The sequence below is a fragment of the Lytechinus pictus genome, chromosome 10 (genome assembly GCF_037042905.1).
Source record: "Lytechinus pictus isolate F3 Inbred chromosome 10, Lp3.0, whole genome shotgun sequence".
Lineage (NCBI taxonomy): Eukaryota > Metazoa > Echinodermata > Echinoidea > Temnopleuroida > Toxopneustidae > Lytechinus > Lytechinus pictus.
In genome coordinates, this window is record NC_087254.1 from 11740591 (window position 1) to 11767780 (window position 27190).

Consider the following 27190-nt stretch of genomic DNA (forward strand, 5'->3'; position numbering starts at 1 on the left):
CCCAAATTACTCTAATAAGCATTGCATACCATGTAGGAAACTTGCGAAGCAGACACATATCTCACTAAGTGCAATAAAATCAAGCCCGAAGCGCGAGCTAATTTTGTTGAAATTTAGCTTCTTTTCCTTTTGTAATCCTAAATAATATGCATAATAATGTAAGCGCGATGGTGGGCTGAAATATTAGTATGACATGTAAATGAACCTTTTTTTAAAGGATGCTCTGCCGGAATTTATAAAGAGGACATGTATATGCTACTTATCAAATAATGTGAGAGCGCAATGCAAGCTGAATGATATTCAAACCTGAAAGCGGATAATTTTGAGCACTTTAATAGGCATTTATGAAGTGACCTGAAAGTTTTTAAATTTTCATTTCTTTTTCTTCCCTTATTTGATCCATTTAACCTTCTTCTTCTTCCATTTTCCCCGCTCTGTTTTTTTTTTTTTTTTAGCTGTTTAATACCGCCATTAATTTCGATTCTAGAATCTTACAACAACAAAAATCTGTGGTTGTTTTGAGAGGGATTTAACATCGACAATTTTTTTGTAACGGGTGGCACTCCATACTCAATATGCTTACATTTGCACCTCATAATTCTTTCGCACGCTTTTCGAAAATGAAATTATGGACGACCGATATTTCGCTGCATTTGAATTAACTTAAATCATGAAAGCGATATCTTCAAAAAATTACATCTGGATTGTCCTTGAAAAATTGATACAAGAGGCGCAGTGGTACGTTGAATTCATTACTTATGATTTGACGTAACGTAGAAGAGTTATAAGGCTCGATGATGAGCATGATTCGATTGCAGGCCTGTCAGCCTGTTAACGCCATAACGGTGTGGAAGGGTTATTTCCTCGGGTTACTCACCCGGCCCGGGGAGGTCGCGACAGGCATGACAGGCCACACACACACACACTCGAACTCGAAAGTGTTCGTGTTCATGGCTTCTCTTCAGGTAGACAGGAATAGACCTTATCGCAAATAGATTCACGCAAAGGATCATGGGATCGCAAAGGGGGCAATAGCGCCGCTGTTGTCCGGATGCGACCATGCGAGCGCAAGCAGCCGACAATAAAGTGTACGATTTCCATAGTGTATCAAAATACGATCGACGCCCGCAGCCACTCATTCAATGAACAAGGTTATGATATAACCTTGTTCTCAGTTATATCTCCATGTGTGGCAAAATAAGGATGGCAATGTTTGGCTTATTTTCTCTTTTTCTTTGGGACAAATGCTTGATTTTTTTACACTGACAGTTTCCATTACACCTATTCGTCATACATCTTGGCCCTTAAGTAAATTTGATTCTTTAAATTATTTTTTTCTTAATTAAAAATAGAGATAAAAAATGAAAATTTTCTTGCCATATTACTTTTCACCAATAGAGGGCGTATACAAAAATATGCCCCCAAATCAAGTTTTTGAGCGCTCTGGTGAATACAAAAATTATTCCCAATTTACTTATGAAGAATAAATTGCAACTGTATGGAAATTAGTAATTTTGGTCACAAAAGTGATATTTTAATGATTTTTTAAAGTGTGTGCTCTGTATAACATTGGCATACCATAGTTCTACCTGTAGATTCCCCACAGGCAGGATGGTTGCAGTGAACAAGTGCCCGCAGCCAACATTTTGCTAACTTCCAGTAAACGCCTCGTCATATTTGTTCCAGAGTCTAACATTACTTTTCTTCTTAATCATAGGTGGCAGAGATATATGTGCCGTCTATAGCTGCAAGAATTACCACAGATTTTATGAAGACAAGTGCAATTTTCTTTCATTTTCGCGCACTGTCTGTGCGTATTTTGAGCTGTGCAGCTGCTGTGTGCTTTGAATTGTATGCACGGACAGCGGGCATGCACTCTCGGCCCAGGGGTACGTCGGCGAGGCAGTGGAGGAAACTGGTCCCAGAATTCCAAGCAATAATAAAATGATGATCAATAAAACAAACTCTGCAGTAGATTTGATTACTTTATTCTAGTGTTATATTTTTGTAATATCAATCGATAGTCAAGAATACATGTTTCATAAATAATTATCTCAATCATGATTTTATTCAGAGTAGGCCTATAAACCGAGCTGTGTTTTCTTTTTCTCTCCACAGATAGGCTACATAATATTATTGCAAATTATTCAGGATCGTGGTCGGACATTCTGAAGTTTTATAAGTGGCATGCATAGACAAAATAATGAATGAAATATAACCAAAAAATGAGAATAGATGAAAGTATATTGATAGAAAAATAAGCACCAAAAAAAAGAAAAAAGAATTTAATGAGGAAGGTGATCTGAAAGAGAAGTGACTGAATGCGATGAAATTAATTGAATATGTAAATGTTGAAATAAGATTTATTTCAAATGAATGGAATATATATCATTTATATGAATTAAATATCCAGTTTCAGACAAAATAAAATTACAGAGGTTTGAGGGATAGGGCCTATACGGGATCATAAAATGTTTTTAATTTTATTAAAACTTAAAATGTTTTAAATTTAAATAAATTCAGATTTATAGTATTCTGCATGTCATAGGCCTATTATTATGTATATATAAATATATATATATATATATATATATACTAGCTTATTTTTGGCTTTAGATTTGTCTCATGCACCCCCTATATAGAAATTGTATGATCAAACTAAACAGCCCGACTTGCAAAAAAAGGACTATATTTCCCCCAAAATAACAAAAAACTTGGCTAGCTAAATTTATATGGAGATATATGGTCTACATTATGTTTCTCATGAATATTCTTTAATGGAAAAATATGCTATCTAATTTGGATCACCGATCGACGTGCTCTTTTCTAAAGACGATCGGCAATGACCCGCAATCACCGTCTCACTTTTCCCACAAAATCTTCCCAAGTTTAGCCCCAGAAAACTTCGAAAAAACGGTGAGTATTGAGTTCATACTTTCACTGGGCAATCATGATACAAAGATTGTTCTATAAATCTACATTCAAGTATCCAAAATAATTTAAATACGAAGAAATCAGACTTAAAAAAAGCCTGGATTTTGAGTGACACTACACAAAACATATGGCGTTGTATGGCTTCCCGAAAGCCGATTCCGCGTTTGCCCCCTTTCGCATCCCGTGATCCTCTGCGATGACAGACGCCCTCACGCGACAGACGCTATTTGCGATAAGGTCTATAACCGTCGTTTCTGGGGATTTATTTAACAATTTCTGACATTTTACTATCATCCCCATTCACCGACGGTAGTACGTTAGTCATTAGTGCGAGCCTAGCTAGCCGGCATAGTCTAGACTCTAGGAGTAGGACTGTGATGACCAGATTTCACAAAATCAAAAATGACAAAATGAAGTACGGGACGATGCACGAGCGGATCGACCGAGCCAGGTAAAAAACAAAGAGGGCTTCACTATGTTAGACTTGTAAAATATTAAAAAAGGAAGGGAGGGTGAACGAAATAATATGAAGGAAAGAAATAAAAGAGATGAATGGAGATGAAAGAAAACAAAATGAAGGGGCAAGTAAAGAAAATGAAGGAAAAAAGAAAGAAAGTTGGAATAAAAAGAAATTGAAAGAAAGAAAGGAAACGGGTTTCTGGTCATTTTTGGAATAAATCAAGAAAGAAAGGAATGGAAGATGAATGAATGTGTGAAAGAAAAAATAAAGGAGAGAAAGAAAAAAGGTAAGAAAAAAGGAGGAAAAAAGAAAGAATGAAGAAAACAAAAATGCTTCCGACCTTCATTCTTTGAAAGAAACAAAGAAGAAAAACAGGAAGGGAAAGAAAGAATCGGAAGGAAAAACAGAAAAAATGAAAGAGAGAGGAAAGAATGAAAACAGAAAGAAAATAATGGAAGGAGAGAAAGAACGAAAAGAAAAAGGAGAGGAAGGGAGAAGGAAGCAAAGAAAAGTTTAAGGAAAGAAAGAATGAAGGAAATAAAAAAGGGAAATTTAAAAAAGAAGGAAAGAAAGAAAAATGAACAGAGAGAAAGTATCAGAAAAGAAAGGTAGGAAAGATTGGAAATAAAGATAGATGGAACAAAAAAGGCAAGCAAGTAGGATGAAGAAAGAAGGATAGAAAAAAGTTCAAACTTCAAGCAAACATAAAAATCAAATCATTTAACCAAAATGGTAATTATATTTGGTTTTTTTTTGTCTCACCAGCAGAGCTGAGTGAGACTATAGGCTCCGCTTTTCCGATGGCGGCAGCGTCAACATCAAATCATAACAGAAGGTTAAGTTTTTTAAATGACAGCATAACTTAGAAAGTATATGGACCTAGTTCATGAAATTTGGACACAAGGTTAATCAAGTATTACTTAACATCCTGCCTGAGTTTCAAGTCACATGACCAAGGTCATTTAGGTTCAATGAACTTTGACCATGTTGGGGTTATTTGTTGAATTACCATCATAACTCTGAAAGTTTATGGATCTGATTCATATAATTTGGACATAAGAGTAATAAAGTATCACTGAACATCTCGTGCGAGTTTCAGGTCACATGACCAAAGTCAAAGGTCATCTATTAAAGGTCAATGAACTTTGGCCATGTTGGAGGTAATTATTAAATTGCTGTCATAACTTTATAGTTTATATATAGTTAATGAAATGTGGTAACTCCTTCGCCCTCCCCAACTCTGCTGCATTTTGGCCATGGGCATGGCAATATGCAGTTCTAGTGCAAGTGCACACCTGTCGTGCGCATGGATATTTATTTTATTTTAGTCTTTCTGGCCAACCGCTAAAATGGGGATACCACTGCACTGGCTAAGGATCACTCCCATTCCTACCATTGGCTGCGTGGTTGCTCGTCATTCAAACTGAGCGAAGCAGTTTACCAATTGTGATCAGTAGAGATGCTGGACCAAAAATTGGGATTGTCCCAGAGAACATAGCCTGTAGGCGGAGGCTGCAGTTTTTGTCTTTGGCTGAACGCAAGCGAATTAAGGATGCGAAGCATCCACCGCCTATACACTCCTGTCTTGCATTGGATGTTTTTTTTATTATCAACAATGAAATGACGCCAGTTTTTCGTAGGAAAAATTCTCATGCATGCGTATGAAGAAGAAATAAATCGGACCAATCAGAAATACGTTGGAAAGAAGGTAGCATATAAGTCACGTGCCATGACGTCACTTTCTTCATCCAAAATGGTGAGTACACGTGAGAAACTTCTGTGAGAAAGTTTGGATTATGCTGCTGATAAACCCATAAATTCTGAGACCTTCAAGAATCTGCTATTCGCAGCGTATTGACGACGGGAGGGATATATTTGTTGCCTTACCAACATGATATGGAAAAAGTGCAATCTACCAGGCAATCCCTCTGTGTTATGACTGTCTTCGCGATCACGACTTTTGAGATGGAGATGTTTCAAGTCGTTGAATAAACATGAATATCGATTAGGCAGACAGGAGTGTATAGGCGGTGGATGCTTTGCATCCACAATCCGTAGTCTTTGCCACATCAGACGTATCCTTTGCGTTCAGCATGACAGCAAAGACAATAACTGCAGCCTCCGCATAGATTATACATGTAGGCTACAGAGAACAAGGAGACAAATCATGTCTTGATATATTGAGATTGTCCTTGTTTATGAGGAGTTTATTTTTGTTCTCTGCGGGACAACAGTTACACTTACAGGGATCGAGGGTGCTAAAATAGATTCAGTGACCTCAATTCCCTAGTTTACCATCTATTTTTATGACTTTCCTTCTTCCAATAATCCTGAATTATGAAACATGTTTTACGAGGACACTTGATTGGTGTTGGCACTTTACAGGTGAATGAACTTTTCTAGATTTCTTGTGTGGAGAAATCTTTGAAAACTGAGACAGTTCCTCAGCCTGTTCCTGTTAACTGGGACGATCCTAATTTTCTGACCAGTTCCTCTACTGGTGATATTGATAGGTCCCGTGAGCTGTTTTTACCTTTTAATTTCTTCCCTATATCACTTGATTCGAATCTTTCTCCAAACGACAATTGCAAGCCAAGGCATTTTGCAGTAGCATTGTTTGGGGAAAGATTTAAAAAGAAAAAAATCAAAGGTAAAAGCAGGCCACGAATTCTGTGTGACACCCTGCCAGTATTATAGCCTGTTAGACAAATACTGTGCAATTTACATGTAAATCACACTTTCAAAATTACACCACCAGGGTACATTCAAATTTTAAATGTATACATGTAGGCCTACATAAAATACTTGTAACAAAGTTGAGTAAGTGATTATATGATTATTGTACAATGGTAACATTCTATTCTCAATTTCCAAGTTGAAATTATGTTACAGAGCCAAGGATTCGAGTTGATGCAATTCAAGATGGGTTTGGTATTATTGCTTATAGACTTTCTCTTTGAACGGTTATACTTTTAAAAGTAAACATTTAAAACACAACTAATGCTTTTAACGTGTAATATACCGGTACATCATGTATTTGGGTGGGATTTTCCAACGTCTTTGTGGTCAGGGTTTGCGAAAAACAGATCATGCATTTAATTATAAAGTTTCATTCTTCCCTATTGCTTCCCTTTATTTGTAGCTGTTACGATGGCAAACAAAGTGAGAACATGATGGCAAGTTTGTGGTAAAAGAAGAGGATGAAAGACATATTTCTCCGTCGAGAGGAGAACTCTGACATCAAGGAAGTTCTTTTCCAGCTTCAGAAAACGGCTTGTGAGTCAAGAGACCTTTCGTTTCACTTCCACCAAAATGTGAGCATGAATTCCAGTCCTTATCGTACCGGTATATTGAAATTTTGATTAAAGGTTCAAAATGTGAAAAATCCTCACACTTTGAAAATTTTGAAATACCTGGTATCATTTTACAATTTTCAACAAACTTCCAACATACGAAAATTGAAGATTATTTTGTGGGAATATATAAATTTGTTTATGTTATGTATCGCTGCCGGAGTGAGTGCCCAAATGCAGCTATTGAAGTTAATTCAAACCATATTTCAAGAATTGTTGAAACATATTTTTGTTTTCCCCTGTAAAGTAATAATTGTGTATGTTCCTAATATCGGACCAGAGGCGGTGAAATGTTTTTAGCATATTTTTTTGTAAATGACCATGGAATACAGTATCTTACTGTTCTTTAAAATCATCATATGAGTACTTTAATATGTTAAACTTAGTGACTATGCTACCATCCTTATCAGAATTAAAGTGAATTGATATACGGTATATCTAGTGGTAATGACGTCAAAAATTGCATGATTGGCTATGATTTGAAATCAATTTGGCCTTTACTCCAAAATAAAGGAATGCAATCATCCAAAATTGTAATAGTAGTATTTTTACAGATAACTTGAACCTGAAATAAAAAGACATCTTTCATTCACATTTGCGATTTGTTCCAAAATGGGATCATGGACAAGTCGTGTGCGGAGGCCTTAATATATTTTATCCTTGCAGCATCAAATGTGACTTGAACGATCTCTTAACCCTAACCAGGTTGGGCTTTTTGGGGTGTTAGCTTGCGGGGGGTAGGGGGAGGGGGTATCAACCCCCCCCCCTTGATATCTTTGATGAAAATTGGTAGAATAATAGTGTGCGATGTGCTTTACAAGGTTGTATGGTTAATTTTTCCAATATAATTAGATTTTTTTATATGAATTAATTATTCTAATTTAGGCATACATTGTAAATCATACTTTTCGCTTAATAAAGCTCCTAGAATGCTGATTTTTGTCTCGCCTGCATAGCAGAGCGAGACTATAGGCGCCGCTTTTTCGACGGCATCAGCGGCGTCGTCAACATTAAAATCTTAACCAAGGTTAAGTTTTTGAAATGTCATCATAACTTAGAAAGTATATGGACCTGATTTTATGTTCTTTGCTGCAGATTAATTACCCTGCCAAAACTAACTTTCATGTATCTGGCTACCTTGCGGCGGTTGCCCATCCAATTGATCCAAGAATGAATACGAAAGAAAAGTAGAAAGCTTACTGAAACAACAATATTTTCTTGATGTAATATTCTTTTAAATATGTTTTTAATAGGCTTTGGGTATTGATGCTGAAGAGGATATGTCTACAAGTTAGCAGGATACTTTCTAAAGCTATGTATAACAAGGATCAATACCAAAGATAAAGGATCAGGACCAAGGGTCAGGATCAGGGATAGGATCAGGGATAGGACTCAGGGCCAGAACCAAGGATCAGTACTATGGACTCCGGACCAAGACCAATGATCAGGACTAGGGATCAAGACAAGGACTAAGGATTAGGACCAGGGATCGGGATCAGGACCAAGTACCATATAATGTAGAGGTAAGATCTCATCATACAGAGCAGTTAGCAAGCATTTCATACCAGGCATTTGATTTAATTTTCAATATCAGCATACAAAACTTTGTTGAGTACAATAATATCATAATATTATCAGTGAATAATATAGTTTTTGAACAATTGAGCCTCTGAAATTGGATGAATGTAGAAATACCAGTATTTTTGTACTGTGCCGGAAACCCACCAATATAATATTTAGCTTTCTTTTTGTCTATCAGTATCAGGACAGATTGAATCATTGATCTTGTTAAAGTTCATCATTACCAATATGAACAAATTTAGTTCAATGAAGCATTGTTTTAGGGTCATTCTCAGAAAAACGTATCAATTGATGGGGAGAAAAATCGTATAAGTGAAATAGTTGACAGAAGAGTTGAAAGATGCATATTGTGAAAGTACAATGGATGAGAAAGTGGCAACAGAAAAGGGCAAGTGGCTGTTGCGTCTGTCTGAAGTACTGACCGGATTAACTCGAGCACTGTTTATAAAATATTATGGAAGTTAATCATTGTCCACTATGTTACTCAATTATATCACTTTTGGAATAAATTGAATAGAAATGCACACAATGCAGTTGAAGAGTGGTAGCAAAAACTGTGTTTAATGAAACAAAAATCTTTGCTAGATATTAACATATTCAATATTGTTTTCAGATGTTGTATTTTACCAAATAAGAAACAACAAAATCTACACCATACTAATCAATGCACAGCTCTCATTCAGTTTAATGTGCGCAATATAACCTGAGATCCAAAGCAATGCATGACCAATTCGTTGGCGGTCTTCTGAACCGTCGTATCACACATACGACGGAGGAAACCCATTTCAGAGAAAATCGACTTCAAAGTTTACTATAATTTTCACACTTAGTTACCCAGCCTTACAACATATTCATTGCTAGAAAAATACATGGTTGGAAAGACCAAAACAATTGCTTGACAATGGTATCCTTATTTTTACACAAAAGCAAGGATCAGAGAAAATATCGCGAAAGACTAGAGCTACATGCTTGTAATTTTGGTTTGAGCAGTTTAGATTTCCCCCGTATAAAAACGCCATAGGTAATACAACAACCCTGACCGCGATTTCAATGCGTGCGGCGGGGCGGTCAGTCTAAACCCCGGGGGGGGGCACTCAGTATATAATGCATAGTGGGTATGTGCCGCGGAGGGGACCCCCATTTTTACACTCAAATTTCCGTTCCAAGGCATAGCATTTTTGTCCTATTGAGAAAAAAAACAAAGAAAGCCGCTCCAAGGCATAGCATTTCCTTCTTATCGAGAAAAAAGAAGAAAGAAATCCGCTCCAAAGCTTTGCATATTTTTCGTTACGCTGTTCCGGTCGCATTGATCTGCTACAATTTTGGTGAAAAGCGGCCGTAGAGCGCTTTTCGACCATCGCCTAAGCGCGAGCGCACCCAGCGGAGGCCGCGCTAGCTGCGTCATGCACGATTGCCCGTTCCATAGGGATGCATACGCATTCACAGAGATACGGAGATCCGTTCCGAGGACCCCCGTTTTCACAAACATTTGTAGTTCCGAAGCCCGTTCCGAGGACCCTCCTTTTTACAATAAGCCCGCTCCAAGGCCCCCGTTTTTTGCCTCGCCCGCGGCACACCCCTACCACTGTTTTGGTCGAGTGCCCCCCCCCCCCCCCCCCCCCCCGGGGTCTAAACGTCGTATCGATTTTCATGTGCAAAGTCAATGCAGTGCAGAGGGCCGATACGACAGTTTGGCTGACAGCACACATTGAAATCGCGGTCAGTCAAAACATTGTATCGCTCTGTTACAGTACATGTTTCCAATGGGATTTGCACATTTTATTTAAAAAAATATACGGCATCGCCTTGAAAATCCTCTCATATCTCAGAAAATAGAATAAAGTGCTGCCTAGAAATTTAGTTACAAATAGAGTAGGATTTGTACTTTAATTTTCTGCAAAAAATTTCAAAATCCATTTTGGTTTTGGACCAAAATTGACTGATACGACGGTTAGGATGACCACTGACAAATTCTGGGAATCCCATGATGCTCTATTTTATTCTAACCCTTGAGTGGCATTTGCACTTGTCAATCTTTTTTACAGAAGTTAAATCAAGTTACAAATTGAAATACTTTTTGTGTTCTATGTAGCTTAGCAAAATCTGTATTTTGGAAATCACATCAGTTTTTTTACAATAATTTAAAATAAAAAAACCACATTGCATAATCTATTTTTTCAAATGCAATAGTTTGCCTCCTGTCCCCCCCCCCCCCAAAAAAAAAGTGTTTTAATAACACAGAACAAGAAACAGACAACTTTTATTCCTTTTTGTTGTTGTTGTTCATAGTTGAAATGTGAAAACCATATAACCAGGCAACAGAATTGTAGTTCATTTTAAATGTTTTGGGCCCTAAACAAAACATGCCAATCTCAGAACTTCATATAGAAGCCATGGTCATGCTCATCAAGCCATATACTGGCAAAGTCATCATTTCTCCATAATAGAAATTGAATAATTGAAAATAAGAAAACAATCATTTTAGTTGTGGTTTACTTTCTTAAAAGAATGTGAGAATTTAATGATTTTAGTACCGGTAATGTCTTTTCACAGCAACTTTATAGCATCCTTAGTCTGGTCCCATCAGTTGATGAAGTTATAAAATCACAATAAGTGACCAAACATGCCAAAGACAAGTTTGAACAATCCATTTACTCTGATTAACCTGGAATTTTGAGTTGGCACAAAATAGATGACAGGCAAGGCACACCCCCCCCCCCCTCCTCTCATTCCTTATTAATCAAACTTTCATACAATTCTTTCACATCTTGTTATTCTGTCAGTAAATCAATGACTAAATACTACTCTCTGCGACGTTCTTAAAATCAAGATTCGGTATCAGTGCAAATGTGTGTTCGGCTTGTTGCTGTTATGGAAGTTAAGTTTATAATATCTTGAAGAGTTTCATGTGAACATGGGATCTCGTATCTTTCTTGTCAAGTAAGTAGTGGACTTTCCAGCCAGTTGCAGTAGCAACTCGTTTCTCTGACCACCACACTATGTTTCCCGACGGGTTTTACCGCATGTATTGTGAATGTTTCCGGAATCGGTAGCCTTTTTTTCTGAAAGGATATCTGAACATCTGTTGATGTCATCCTGTGTGAAGGAGAACACATGTCAGCTATGCATGTAATACTTGACTGATCAGATTCTGTCAAGCGAATGAAGTCTGAGGCACCTTGGATAGCAAACTTTTGCCTCTTTACCGCCACATCTGCTGCACGTTTCACGCTTCCACCAAGACCATCACATGGGCCTTCCATGCCCAATCAGAAGCTCACATTCCTGTTAAAACATGTACTGTATTGCTATTATTAAAGAATTGTTAACAAAATATATATGTATGCATCATTACCATTAAATGTGATGATTAGAACCGTCTATATGAATTATTTCAAAGGCAAAGTTAATCTCTCAAAAAATTTAATTATTCTCTTTATTTTCAAAGACATCTTTAAAAACTTGACTTGCGTGACGAACCTAAGAAATCTTAGTGTGACTCGTTTTTTATAAAGAAGGGGTTTACATACACATGGAAATCTTTTTTGCTGGAATTATTGAGGATCCTAAGATCCTCAAGGTAATCAACTACAATTCTAACAATCTACTACTTTTCAAGCAATCTAAAATATGGACCTTTTTTGTGGTTCGCTTGACAAATTTTGAGGGCGTTTTATCTAGCTCATCACATATAAATGTAATAACCCAAGAGATCGGGATCCCCTGGAAGTTTAAAAAAAACTTAGGGGTGGGGCACCACCATGATACGATTTCATGTAAATACAAATCAATATGAAACATACATAAAGAGTAAACAACAAATAATAGCATTGGAATACAAAAATAATACAATGCAAAAAATGGGCTAATATAGGGGAAATAAACTTGCAAACAAACAAGAAATGATAATAATAAATTATAGTGACCTACATGTACAGTGTGCTATTGGCAGGATTTTCATACTGAGAGAAACTTTCAGAAGTTTTTGTAATTTATTTAGAGTTTTACTTTGCTTAATATCATTAATCAAATCATTCCATAGCTTGATTCCTCTACAACCAAGAGAATTTTGGGTAATTTTAGTTTTTGGAAGATATTGGTGAAGATCTGCTGAATGACTCGTGAAGTATTAAATAATGGTAAGAGGCATTTGTGTTGAAAAGATTATTAAAGATATTTGGCAAGAGATTTGAATGGTAATTGTACATAAATATATAAAGTATACATAAGAACCAAGTCACAGATTTTCAATATTTTACAATCGAGAAATAACTTGTTTGTGTGACTATTAAAATGTGCATTTGGGACAAAAAGTGAAAATACTCACCAATTGATCACCAAATACTAGGATGATATTGATATGCACAGATGGCCACACCAAGCTGCCCTCACCAGACATAATATAAGTAAGAAATACAGGCTACTTATGATAGAGAATGATAGTATAAAACCAAAAACTGATCAAAGACATTCAACTCTAACAAAATGAAAAAAGGGGCTTTTTTTAGTCAACCTTCACCCTTTTATTCAATTCAATTAATTTATTTCCATATTCAAATTGAACAATATAAAAACATGATAAATTGTACAAAGAAGAGTCGATTAAAATATGACAAATGTGCAAAAAAATATCAATATCAAAAGCTACAAAAATTACAAAGAACAACCAAAGAAACAAAACATATGTAACCTGAAAATGAAGGAAATGCCAAAAGCCAAAGATGCTTTTTAAGGGCAATCCCAGAATAAGATTAAAACATACATTGTATAAAACATGAGAGACGGAGAATGCGAGACAGACAGACAGGCAGAGAGTTAAGAGTGGGGGATTGGGAAGAAAAGAGAGAGATATAAGACAAAAAAAGAGAATTGGTATGGAAAGAAGAGTACGAAAAAGAAGGAAAACATGCTAAGTTTTCAAAAAATCTACACGCAGTAGTATAGAAGCCTTGTATTTACATTTGAATGCTGACAATGAAGGACATGATTTAAGTTCATCCAGAATATCATTTCAGCATTTAGATCCAATGAAAACAACAGTAGAGACAGTTTGAGAAATTAAATATTAACAAGGGTAAATGTAAAATATAATCATTGGAAAATTCTAATACCCACCACTGGTCACAGATCATGCTTTGTGGAGCTTGTCTATTCATGTATAAAAGTGGCTTGATAAAATGTCTTAGAAAATGCTCAGGCTTGTGAAGCTACTTGTAGGAGCAATAAGATAGTTACATGTAAGACATGCTTTTTGGTGAATTGGGATGCGGGTGTTTTTTTAGAATGATACTGTAATCAATGCTGTTGGAAGAAGTACACTGTGGCTCAATGTGTAAAAATTGAAGCAATTATGAATTTATGTTAAAGACTTACAGTTTTGAAACATTTTTTTTTTTTCATTTTAATTGATTGAATTGAAAGCAACAACTTTTATTTCCCTCTACTCACAAGTACAAGGATCAGGGTAAGGACCAAGGATTGGGACGAGGACTAATGACTGAGGATTAGGACGAGGACCAATGACTGAGGATCAGGACCATGATCAAAACCAGATCAGGACCAGGGCCAAGAACTTGGATCAAGGACCAGGACCAAGTCAAGCATCGGGACCAAGTACCACAGAATGCAAAGGTAAGGCTTCATTACACAGAGTAGTTGACAAGCATTTCATATTTAATTTAATTTCCATTTTCAACATACAAAGCTTTGTTGAGCTTGTAAAATAATATCAGTGCATTAGCGGTTCTGACTCTCGCCTTGTAATCAGAGGGTTGTGTGTTCGAATCCCACCATGGCCTAGCGTCATTTGGCAAGGCATCAATCCACAATTTGCAACTCTCCACCCCAAGTGTTAAATGGGTAGCCGGTAGGATGCGAAAGCCTACATGTATGTAGTATGCCTGGCATTTGAGTCTTGGAACTCTTGTTGGAATGCTCCTCAGAGAGTGGAGAAGGTGCATGCATTGTATGTGGGCATGCCACGATCCGATGACCGAGGTAAGAATCTGTAAATTATCTATAGATCTGTAGATTATTATTATTACTGCAGGAAACCCATCTATATAAGTTTTATTTAATTGTATGCTAATCAGAACATATTGAATCATTGATCTTGTTTAGTTCCTAAAGTCCATAATCACCATTATATGCTTCCTAGATTAAATCTTGTATAGTGATTGGTTCAAATAGCCAGAATGCAAATAGCATCACATGACTGAACATATTCTAGCTATGCTGTTGAGATAAAACGCACAGGAAGAAAATTTATTTTATCATACACAAATTAAATCATGTATGCTGATTGGTTTAAATAGCATCATGTGACCAAACATATTGAAAATATGTTGAAAATGAAACGCCAACTGAAGAAAAATTGCTATTCCCTGGTGGCAATGATGGAATAGTGCACTATCCCATCATCGCATCACAGATCATGACGACGCAAGCACTAATACTCGTTCCTCTCGCTAAACACATGGCTTCAAAAAAAGTAGGTCAGTCAGCGCAGCGGGTTATCTTGGTTCAGATTAAAAATGGATGAACTACGAGTACAATAACTAGATTATCAAGATCTATTGCTCTAACTTAGTAAAGTAGGATATAAAACAAATATGCCAGGCCTTTATTTCGAAAGTGTAGAGGGAATTGTTTATCCTCAGTTGTACTGGCGAGTTTACTATCTTATATTTTAATTAAAAAGTCAAAAGGGGCCTAAGCTTTCGATCCTAGCAGAATCTTCGTCGGAGGCAAAATGACAAACATATAAAGTGGAACAACCATAATATAGACCACAGACAAGCTACAGCAACACTAGAAACAAGGAGACAAAAGGGGCGTGAGTAGAGAAGACCAATCAGGTTAGTGAAGGGGATGAAAGAAAAGGAGTAGGCAGGCACAAAGGGAAGTTAGTGTAAGTAAGGCCAGTAAATGACCTCAAGCCAAGAGGGATTAAGATAATGAGGCAGGCAACATCAAACAGGATCTGGAACAAAACAGTGATAGAGGGTATGAGGAAGAGATGAATAACAAGAGAATTGGTGAGAGGTGGGTCAAACAGGTTACAAAGAAAGGCATAATAAACTGGTGCATAAGAGTGGGAGGAAAAGGAAAAGAATGGGGAACAACTGATAATGTGCAAAAGACATAAGTATTATGATAAAGCATTAAACAAACTAAGAGAAGAAGGAAAGTGTAAATATGTATATTTTAATTATCATTTCAACCTCTGACAAAAAATTCCTCAAAGCCTGCCATATTTGAATGATATCCATGTATTTAGTTCAATGACGCATTGTTGTGATCAATGCTACAGAAAGGATTACACTATGGAGAGGCTTAATGTCTAAAAATGGAAGTAAGTTTGAATTTGATTTAAAACGTCTTCTTTGCATTTTGATTGATTGATTTGGAAAGGATCAGGGCTAGGACTAAGGAGCAGGACGGAGAAGCAGGGCCAAGGATCAGGACCGACAAGCAGGACCAAGGAGCTAGACAGAGCATCAGGACCAAGGACCAGGGCTGAGGAGCAGCACCAAGGATCAGGACCGAGGAGCAGGACCAAGAATCAGGACCGAGGAGCAGGACCAAGAATCAGGACCAAGGAGCAGGACCAAGGATCAGGACCGAGGAGCAGGACTGAGGAGCAGGACCGAGGATCAGGACTGACGATCAGGACCAAGGAGCTGGACAGAGCATCAGGACCAAGGACGAGGACTGAGGATCAGGATCAAGGAACAGGACCAGGGCCATGAAGCTGGACAGAGAACTAGGACTGAGGAGCAGGACCAAGCACCAGGACAGAGGATCAAAGATAAGCAGAAGGACCAAGGATAAATCATCAGGACCAAAGACCAAGGACCTGGTACCATAGAATGCAAAAGTAAGATCTTATCCCACAGAGCAGTCAGCAAGCATTTCATTTCTATTTTCAACATTGTGCAATAACATCAAATTTTCAGTGCATATAATGAAAAAACAATGGAGCTGTTTTAAATGAGATGTTGGGGGATGGGGTGGTGAATACCTATATAAACTCCTCAAAAAAAGTTTGGAAATCTGACTTTGATCGATAACCCCTCCTCGGTTTTAGTAAATATCAATGTCTTATTAATATCAATGGATAGATCATTTAATTTTCTTTAAAATTATACCCTATATGATATGATTATGGTTCACATGGAGGTGCAGTGCCTTGAAATGTGGGGCAAGGTCAAAATTCAAAAGTTGCAAAATGACACAATATTGAAAGTCTCTGTTCTTTTTTCTGTGGTGATGAGTGAGTTTCTCAGTGGTTTCTTTAAATTGTTTTCATGCACCTAACATCAACATTAACATGCAATCAAACACACCTCTGCACAAGCAAACACATAAGAAACAAAAAAACATGCATGGGTATTTTAGACCACGACTCAAACCAGGTTATCTCACAGAACCATCACTACAGAAGCAGGGGCTTGATTTGCATGGATTTTCATCTCTATTGACACAGACAAAAGAACCATGTTCTGTATTGACCCTTCATGACTATTTCTGCTCGTTTTGCAGCTTTTCAATTCAGACCTCATCCAACACTTTTGAATCCTGCTCTTTTCATGATGGCATGATCATAAGCATGGTACCATTTTAAAGAGAATTAAATGATCTTTTGAATGATATCAAATATGCATTGTGTAAAATTGGGAGTTGGGAGAAATTAATGGCCAAACTCAGATTTCCAAACTTTTTTGAGGGGTTTATTTATGCCTATCAAAACAGATTGAATCATTGATCTAGTTTAGTTCCTAAAGGGGCCATTCCACAATGCCGATCTAGCTATGATTCGGTAAACCCACAATTTGGGCAGGATCAGGAGAAAATGAACCTTTTATCTGGAGTTGAACAGGGGCTTAATTACGTCCTAGTGCCGCTGTAAGTACATCTGGAAAGATCAGGTTACGTTCACCCACAACTGCTTGCCGTGCTGTTTACACTCTTCCCGCTTTACACATTTAGTCATTTAATATTAGAAAGCTACTGAAAAAGAATATATCCTGTGCATTTTCAGCCCATTCTGTGTTCGAGAAGGTGTTTTGTGTAAACACGACAAAAATATGCAGATATTTTATTTTGATTGAACACCCTATCTAATTAAATTCTGATGTGAAATCTGTAAATTATCCATTAAAGGTAAATTCCAGTTCTGGTAACGATCTCAAAATGACTTTTTACAGAATCTAATATAATGACCACCCAAGTGTCTGTTTGTATGAATAAAAAATATGTGCCAAAGGATTCTGGAAGAAATTGTGTAATTGCTGAGAAATAAGCAAAATAAGCGCGGATTCGGTCACTTCCGCCGGGTCTTTATTCCAGCAATAATAATACACTGTCCCACGTGTGCCTATCTGTGTTGGCGATCTTCAGTGTGATCGTATTTCAGCTTAGATTTTATGATTTCACAAAGTTCAGTTTATGTAACTGTACCAGATCTAGATCCACGATGATATAGTCATACTTAACCTTGGTTTTACAGACTTTCTCACAAAATTAGTGTTTTACTGCAACTACTGTAATTTAGCTTTAAAACACATGCTTAGTTTACGTCCTTCACACCACAACTGTTTTGAGGCACATGTATTAATATAAACTAGCAATGAAATGGAATAGTGACATGCAAAAATGTGTTGCAATGTAATCTTCTGTCTTATAATGGTTGAAATAAATGAAGAGGGTTAGTCTTCTTCTATTCCTATCTCAGGACCGACCTCAGTGGGACCAAACCACTTCAAGAAGTGCAGGATTGGATTCAGTAGCCCCTCTGCCAAGTGGAAGATGCCCCACCTTGAGAGCAACACTGAGCAAACCTGCCAAGAAGAGCACCAGTGAATAGCAGCATAGACACTACAAGGGAAAGACTGGACTCTCAATAGAGCACATAATGCAATGCTTGGGAAGAGCACCCTACAGCGTTGGGTATATATGCATTCACTTATCGTTGTATAGGTTTGTGTATAAAACGTGAAGGAAGAGGCGATTCTCACATCATAACAAAAAATTCCTTAAAACAAATCCTAATATAAATCAGAGATGAATATGTCTTGGAGGTTTCTGAAAAAGAGCGGTGGAATTATCCATAATCCATCCATAATTATCCATTCTCCCAATCCCCTCTTTTATTTTCTCCATATGCTTTATACACAGCCGCTTGTCGATGTGTGACGGTTTACTTACTCAGCGCTGTTGGGTGCCCTTCCCCATGAACAGAATTGAGTGTTTCATACAATCACAGAAGTTTCCAGTCTTCCCCGTGTAGTGTCTTTTGATAGCAGCTCCTATCATCAGTTGGAAATAAGGGTTGTGCGATATCAACAGGAAGATCAGTGTTCATTGGGTGATTTCAAGTCCGGTGTTGGCCTTGGTGTTGGTGTTGAAATTTGGATTGCTTCCCCTAGCTCCAAAACTTATTCAGAGTTTGTAAAACTGATCCAGATCACATTATTGACATCTCAACAATTAGTGAGTGACTTTTCGGGACCATCTTCGTTTTATGTTTGGTGTTATAATCGTGTAAAAATTGACCTGACACCAACACCAACAGGTCCACACTGAACTTGAAATCCCCCATTGAGTTGTCATATGTTCTGAGACATAAATTAAAAATCATGCCCACCTCCACGTGGCAGGTTCAAGCTATTCTCCCATTGGCCCATGTTCAAAATTCCAGTTTAATTTTCACCATGGTCTACCTCTATGAAAGTTATGAGAAAGTGAAAATGTGTACATATTGTTCACATTGTATGTTTCTTATATTTCCTTTTTTGTTTCCCCCTGCTTTAAATGATGAAGCAAACCATACCCAGACAGTTTTGAGCACTTTGAGGTTCAAATGAGTTGATAAATTGAACCTGTATTTTCAGAGATTTGTGTTCACCTTAAATTAATGTCCATTAATTAACTTTAGACTAGAGTTGTGATTAAACCAACGTTCTAAATATGGGCCTTTAAATTAAAAAACCTTTTAAACTAGATCCATTACTTACTGAACCATTTGATTGTGGCTAAACTTTTTATTCAATTGTTTATGTTTAGTAACTTCGAAAGTTGGGGGGTGTTATATCTTGGTTGGAAAACAAGAATTCTGTAGTTATAAAATAGGCAAAATCAGCTTCAAAATATTAACTGGGTCCTGGAACTCAGAATTGAGTGATTGATTGTAAGATTAATTTTTATGATTAAGTCTATGTTCTAGTCAATGCAATCAATCATACAAATATGTCCCACAATCAACTACTAAGCCTAGTGTTATGAGGCCCTGATCTTAGACTATAAGCCAGTTCGTACATGTAGTTCCACTCTGCGCATGATCAGAGGAAGGTTATTTGTACAAAAGTGACATGGTGGTTTACAATTTGATGAGATAAGCACCAAATTTGATGTCTTGATTATTCATATATTCTTTTGAATTGTGTTTTTCATTTACATCCACAAAAAAAAACAATGCGTCCACGAATGACTGGTATTTCAGTTCGCCAAGTGCATTGTACAACATGCTATAATATGCATTCAAAGTAGAAATACAACAAATACCTTCATAGAGTAATCATTGATGTGCTATTCTAGTCACCTGGTCTATTCGATTTCTGCATCCTGCTATTTAAGGCATGCTTACGTAATATCTTGCTTTGAAATCTGCCTATCGCAATGAAAGAAATGAAAGGTCATATGACCAAAATTGTCCATGAAGTAACTACGAACTGGTCTATTATGATGTTCGTCAAGTTTTGAGCTGACTTAATTTTTATAATTGGGATGAGGTCTACACTCGCCCATAGTTTCAATTTTAGTTTTCATATTTTTGTTGGAAGTTTGATTGAATGGACTTTTTTTAGATGTGCTTTAACATTTTGATTTTATAAATGAAATGATATGATGGTTTTCCTTCTAAAAAGTGGATTGCAAACATATTGCCTAGTATGCAGTGGCCTTGACTTTTTTATTTGAATGTTGCAATTAGACAATGAAATTAATTTATGTTAGAAAGTTTGCCTGTATGAGATGGATTTTAATATTTGCAGACAAAATAAGAAAGAAATCATGCCGGGAATGACATGTTGATCTAAGAAAGTCGTGAGGTTGAGGAAATTTAGAATATATGATTATGCCAAACTTAACCCATTAGATGGAATGTGGTGTAGGTATTGTATTCATATACCTGCAAATGTGTTTGTTCTTGGGATAATTAAAGAACCATGTGACCGATCAACTTCAAACTTTGCTTATGTATGCATGAGCAAAGACATTATCGGACCAGTTTCCCAAGTGACAAGGTGGAAGGTATTGAAGTTTCTTTATATCAGAAAATGAGATTGATCAACTTTGAGGACCACAAAGTTGGAGATGTCAATCATAAAAATGTCACCTAATTACAATGATTTAAAGGTCCATCAAACAATCAGATGTCTGTACTTATAGGAGGGGTCATCTAATTAGGAATTATAATAGTGTTTTGAAGTTTGTTTTTTATAAGTTATTGTTTCACAGATCTAGCAATAGCTTATGTAAAGAAAATACTTTGTGTCGAGAATCCATTTAAAGTTTTCAACTGAAATGCTTGATGAAAGTGTAATATTGTTCGAAAAGTGTGTAAAACAATTCATTTTTGTAATCTGTGCATTAAGTAGGGTACTGTATAATATGTCAAAATAGCTTGAACCTGCCCTTAAGTCTAAGAATATTGTATGTCGTATTGTATTAATGAATTTGTAACCCTTTTTATCTTTCACAAACATTGTAAGACCGGCAGCCCAAGAGATTTATTCGAGTAAAAGCTCTGGAGCGGTGACCTTGTAGATCGATGGGAGCAGGCCCTGGCCCTCACAAACATGGACTGGTGCCTGGTCTGTGCTGTGGTCTTCCTGCCAACTCCCACACAATTTATGATGTCACCACTGAAAGACTCTTCTTTTATCAGCGTGTAGAGAGAGGCACATGCCATCATCAGACATGACATACATCTGTCCTAATGTAAGTGCTTTAATTGTGATTTCAATGACTTTTCTTCTGAGAGTATGCAATACAATACAATGAGATTGTCCAGGTCTTGTCACTGTGGGTGAATTCTAAAAGAGACTGCCATTATTCTCTCTTCCACTTTATCCCTCAATAAAAGTTTCAGCTATTTCAAACTATCCCCACCCCCACAAAAAACGGTAAATTGTTAATATATTCTTTGATATCTTTGTCACTCCTCATACTCAATGATTTTTTTCATTTTCATACCCAATCCACTCTTTATAATTAATCTGACCCCCTCCCTAACCATTTCCTCATTCTCTTATTTGTTATATCTCATTCCATTGATCTCTTGCAGTATCTCTGTTCTTGTACCACACCCCCTCCCTCTGATTACCCCCATTCCCCTCTCATTCTCATTACCCCTTCCACCTCTCTCTTTCTCTTCTCCTATCTACATGTTTATCTCTTCATCAATCCATTGATTACAGACTTTCTTTCTCTCCTTGTATTTCCCATCCATCTCTTACACTCAGTTTGTCTTCCTTTTATGCCCTTTCAACATGAATTCATCATGACTGATGTTACAATGTTCTAAATCAGCAGAAAAAAGTTCATGAATAAAGTGACATGATATATATTCCTCGATATAAAAATTAAAAAAAAAGTAAAATTCACTTCAGTAGAAGAGTTTAATACTATACTTAGATATCTGTACATTTTGCAATTAAGTTTCTATGAATTCCAATGACATCCCCCCCCCCCATCCCTTTCTGGAAAAAAAAGATGTACATGTATGGTAAAAACTACATGAAAAAACTTATAAACTTGGTCCTTTGCTTTTAGTCCATATGGTAAAACCAATGTAGGTGTTTATCCATCCAGACGTAATCTCAGAATTCGTGAGGGTAAGTGTAGACTGGCTTACGAATTCAATGGCTCTGTGAAGAAGGTTGAGACTCGGCATAGGTCGTTTCTTAACACTTGAATGTGCTTGAATGTTCATTCCCTAATCTGAAGAAAATAAAAATGAAAAAAACATTGAAAAAAATGAAGACAGAAGACTTATTATCTGTCATAGTATAAGAAAATGAAGTGCAATGTCATATTTTGTGAATAGTTCTAGGAAAACTAGAACAAATTTGCCATCTGATAACCTCCAAGAGCATGACCCCATCAGTGAAAAGCTTCCCAGGTGGCATTTCCTTCTCTCATGAGAAAGTCGTTCCCAAGAAGTAATTCCTCCTTGAAATGATTCCCACCCGGTACCAGAGCATGACGCTTAGAAGACTGCTTCCTCATAGGCAACTCTCCTGGGAGAAAGTGTTTCCCCAGGAGGATAAATCCTCTTGATATGATTCCCATCTGACACCAGAGCATGACTCTTAGAAGATAACTCTTGTGGGAGAAAGTGTTCCCTGGAGGATAACTCCCCTTGATATGATTCCCATCTGACTCCTCCAGAACACAAATCTTCTGGAGGACAGCCCTCTAAGAGCAACTCTGAGGCCTCACACACTTTCCCCCAGATGATGGCTCCCATGTGGTGACAGTCTCCAGGGAGTTGTTCTAATTTATAGACAGCAAATCACTTGTCTGTGTCTTCCATACGGTTACTTGATTGACAACCATAGTGCAAGGTGTCAATTCATATTTTGGCCTTTACGTACTAAACTGCTGTAGGTGTTACTTGATTTACGTACTAAATTGCTGTAGATGTTACTGTAGGTGTTGCTTGATTAATTGTCAGCCATAGTTTAAGTACTTGTTAAAGTTGTAACTTGATCTTTTTAGCAGCCGTTCACAGTACTGTCACAGCAATCTAGTTGATTGTTCTGTACCACACTGGCAGAAACCACTTGTTTGATGATGCTCCACTATTTGAATATCATGCTCCGGTACCCCTCTGGTTTCAAGTTTTGAACATCCCTCAGCAATTGTTAAGGGTACGTAACCCAGCTAGAAAGATCTCTCTGTTACTGCACAAGTATGAAGCACTGATTCCTCCAATGATTGTTTTGAGGAAGGTCTCCATGCTTTATTAGCAAATTTTCTCTGCAAAAATGAAATCTGAATATTTCACTTGATTTTCTGAATATTGGCCTTCTGGTAAATGCCATTACAGTTTTATATCCCGGATTCAGTGCATCTTGTCAAAGTCCTGGTCTAGATTCCTCTGTTGTATTCTGGAAGCATTATTGATTATTGTAATTGCTGGTGAAGTTAATATGTCATCACAGTTTATGATGACTTCTGATCAGAACTCCTAGGTGTAGTGTTGCTTTAATATCTTCGGTGGACTCAACAACCATGCTGTTATCTGGATAACATTGGATCGCTATCAAACAGAGGATAATTCCAAGAGCAGTGTTGACCTTTGGGTCATGGCTTTAGGCTGACTTCTATATTACAGTGACTGCTGTTTTTGGTCAGATATTTGGTTGCAACATCAAAATGCTGACAGTTGGATTTTAGGGTTTGTGTACTTTTCTGTGTGGACTATCTTGAGCCAGAATGATACCACAAAAAGACAATCCAGTCTTTCCTCTTTGCAGGAACATTCTTGCCAAGCGCCTCATTGATGATCGCTATGTCAGCAATCTAATTTATGCTTACCGGGTACCCTCTGAATACCTTGGTAAATATTGTCAAGTGTAGGCTGATATCATCTGGGCAGGATCAGTACCGTAGTGATGTGTCTAGATAAGACCACAGCTCATCTCAAACGTAGTTTCATTTTTTGAACGGTCAGTCCCTTGCTGCATTATGTGAAGGTTGGTCCATTTGTTGCATCAAGGAACTTAGCAGATCAAGGCCATGACACATAGATAAAATTAGTATGGATGGGGTGTCAGAACCCCTTTAGCTTGAAGGAACTTGGGGATACACAGAAGACTCCTAAGCAGCAAGCTAGAGCCTGACAGAGCTCAAAGACCAGCAATGTATGCGTTTTTAGACCAGAGACTCTATCCAAGCAGAGATCACTGAGGGTTGTGTATGTAGGAATTCACTGTGATGTATCCTTGAGAAAGCAAATGTTTAGTATGAGCAAAAGCTCCTACTGCAGGACATTCTATGTATGAGACTTCTGAATGTCTGCAGTGACAGTCCGATGCTATCCATGAAATATGACATTGCACTTTGCTACTAATTATTGATTAGGTTTTATAAACTACCTTTCAGGGGATATGAAGCACCCAGTGTTCAGGGACTGGCTTATGTTCGCCCGCGGGGCTTAGAGGCTCCCGCTTCACATACATTGTTATTTCGATGCTAAGATCTCCTTTCTTTCCGAGTAGTGAGGTGCATTGGATATATAAACACAAGCATGTGTTTTCCATAGATAAATGGACCACCCCCACCCCTCCCCCTACCAAAATATGCCAGTTGCCTTTTTGTCATTTAGACATGCAACTGAATGTTTTAATTCATTTGGAATTCATAGAAACAAGATGTATTCTGTACAGATATAAGTATCAACAATAATTTAAGTAGTTGATAACTTTTTCAATCAAATGATTAAAAGCTGAAAGAAAATGGAAAAAAAATCATTTTGGTATTATGAAGAAGCTGGTTGAATTGAACATTATTACATCAGTCATGATTGACAAATGTTGAGAGGATGTGAAAGGAAAGAAGAGTGACAGAGATGGTTGGATAGTACAGGGAGGTATAGAAAGACTGCAATCAATGGATTGACAGATAAACAAAGGAGAAGATGGAGAAAGAGGAGGGAGAGATGGAGGGGATGATGAGAAAGAGAGAGGAATGGAGGTAAGAGGAGGGGGTAGTACAAGGATAGATAGAGGGACGACAAAGAGTTCAATGGATTGTGATATATGAATAAAGAAATGGGAGGGGTTGTCAGGTAATGAAAAAAAAAGGGGTCTGGTACAGAGACCAGAAAATGGGAATTAGGGGAAAAGAATCAATGTCGCCCTCAACGACATGAGCCAGGAAATCTCATTGTATTGTTTGTGTACTATTGAAAAGTCTTCTTGGAAATCACAATTCAAAGCACTTTAGCTTGGACAGGTGTATTGCATTGTTTGATGTATGTCACGTGCATCTCTCTACACGTTGACAAAAGGAGTCTTTTGCTAGTGATGTCATAGATTTGTGTGGGTCTGGTTGGAAGACTACATCTCAGACTGGATAGCAGCCATTTTGTGAGGGTCAGGGTTTGCCTTATCGATCTTGGTCACCTGCTCTGGGGCTCCTTGCTTGAATAAGTCTTTTGGGCCGTCGGTCATTTTTTTTTTTAAGATGGAATTTCCAAATTTGATGATATTAAAAACGAAATTAATGTAATTTTGTTTCATTCTTGTTATTGTAGTTGATGTTGTGTATAAATAATCTCCCTTCCTTTCTCACCCTCCCCCCCCCAAAAAAAAAAAAAAATCGGCTCATCCAAAATGGAATGGTGCCGCCCCTTTAAATCTACATTAGAATAATAAAAAGTAAAACCAACCCTAATGGCGCAGTCACATTTCCCCTATGACAGCCTTTTTATTAATTTCTTATTCAAACCTATATATGGCTGGTACAAAAAATATTAAAATGGCAGTTTTTTACTCTCCATACGGCCGCCATAGGGAAAATGTGACTGTGTCATTAGGGTTGGTTTTACTTACTATTCTAATGTAGATTTAAAGGGGCGGCACCATTCCATTTTGGATGGGGGTGGCTAACAAATATAGTAGTGTTATACATTCAGTGATTTCCAGTTCGATTTTGGTGTTGGTGTTACAAGAATAAGATTACCTTATATAACTTCAATGTCACATTGATATCTCTCACCAAATGGCACTTTCCTATTGGTGTTATTTGTTTTTGGTGCAGTGCTTATTTAAAAGTAGGCTCAACACCAAAACCAAACTTTAAATCAGTCATAACAAAATAAAGTAATCCAAATTTAGACGGTTCCAATAGTTCTATAGATAACTATGAAACTACACATAGTCGTAGATGAATGAATTAATCTGAAAAGTAATCTGTTTATCTAAGATGGGTTAAGCGTTTGAAGTGAATGGAAACTGATGACATATTCATTGTATAAACTTGGAGGGATGAGATATTTTTTAAGTTACGAATTGCTCTTTCATATTCCGGCAAATTACCATTTCTTTTAAAAAAAGGGTTTTTTAACCAAAATTCTTGAGATCTGTGTTGTACCTGATATTGTACAAATGGTCAAAAAAGAACATTAAATATTTGCCCTCTAAATTTGGATTACCTTTTTTTTTAAACGCACTGTAGTTGACCAACCCCTCATTTTTTTAACCCCCCCCCCTCCTTTCATTAATATATTGATCATTAAAAGTCACAAGAAGTGGTGCCGCCCGTATTTTCACAATCGTCACCATTTTCCTGGATTAGCTCATTTGCATACCGTGAAAGAGCCAAACTATCCCGTACATTTCAAATTTACTTCCTTTTTTTTTTCGTTGGAGGAATATTTTGTCTATCTCAAAAATTTGGAAGATCTGAATGCAAGCGAATGAAGCGATCAAGCAAAAAAAGTTGTGGATAGATTCAGAAATATTCAGAAATAATATAGTATTGCATTCTTTCAATTTCCTTTTCATATTCCCTTCTTAAAAAGATTTTTGGGGGGCTATGGTCCCAAGCCCCCAGTGTTCTTGATCCTGTTGTAAAATGAGCTTCTCCAATAAATGGTGACGAATTGCTAGTTTATTCAAAAGGTTTGCATTTTTTGTTTTGTTTGAATACTGGTCACGTTGTGGTGGTCATGTGAATCCTGACCAAAATCTTGATAAATTATCTACTTCCAATCCGAGAAGAAAACTTCCGAAGAATGAAAGTTCGGCTAACAATTTTTTTTTTACTGAAATATATTTGTATATTTTTT

At 37.1% G+C, this 27190-nt stretch overlaps 1 protein-coding gene across 3 annotated transcripts; it reads left to right on the forward strand.

Annotated features, from left to right (window-relative positions):
* Positions 1-537: 537 nt before the first annotated feature.
* LOC129269846 (uncharacterized) lies at positions 538-25635 on the forward strand. Of its 3 annotated transcripts, none has more exons than XM_064105341.1 (6): positions 538-738; positions 6537-6708; positions 8001-8270; positions 13780-13959; positions 15742-16207; positions 18065-25635. In XM_064105341.1, exons 4-5 carry the CDS (start codon positions 13848-13850, stop codon positions 16077-16079), a joined length of 450 nt encoding a protein of 149 aa, XP_063961411.1. In that variant the 5' UTR covers positions 538-738; positions 6537-6708; positions 8001-8270; positions 13780-13847; the 3' UTR covers positions 16080-16207; positions 18065-25635. The 3 variants fall into 3 exon arrangements, with proteins under 3 accessions (XP_063961411.1, XP_063961413.1, XP_063961412.1); XM_064105343.1 differs by having other exon boundaries at positions 15748-16207; XM_064105342.1 differs by having other exon boundaries at positions 6537-6670.
* Positions 25636-27190: the final 1555 nt, after the last annotated feature.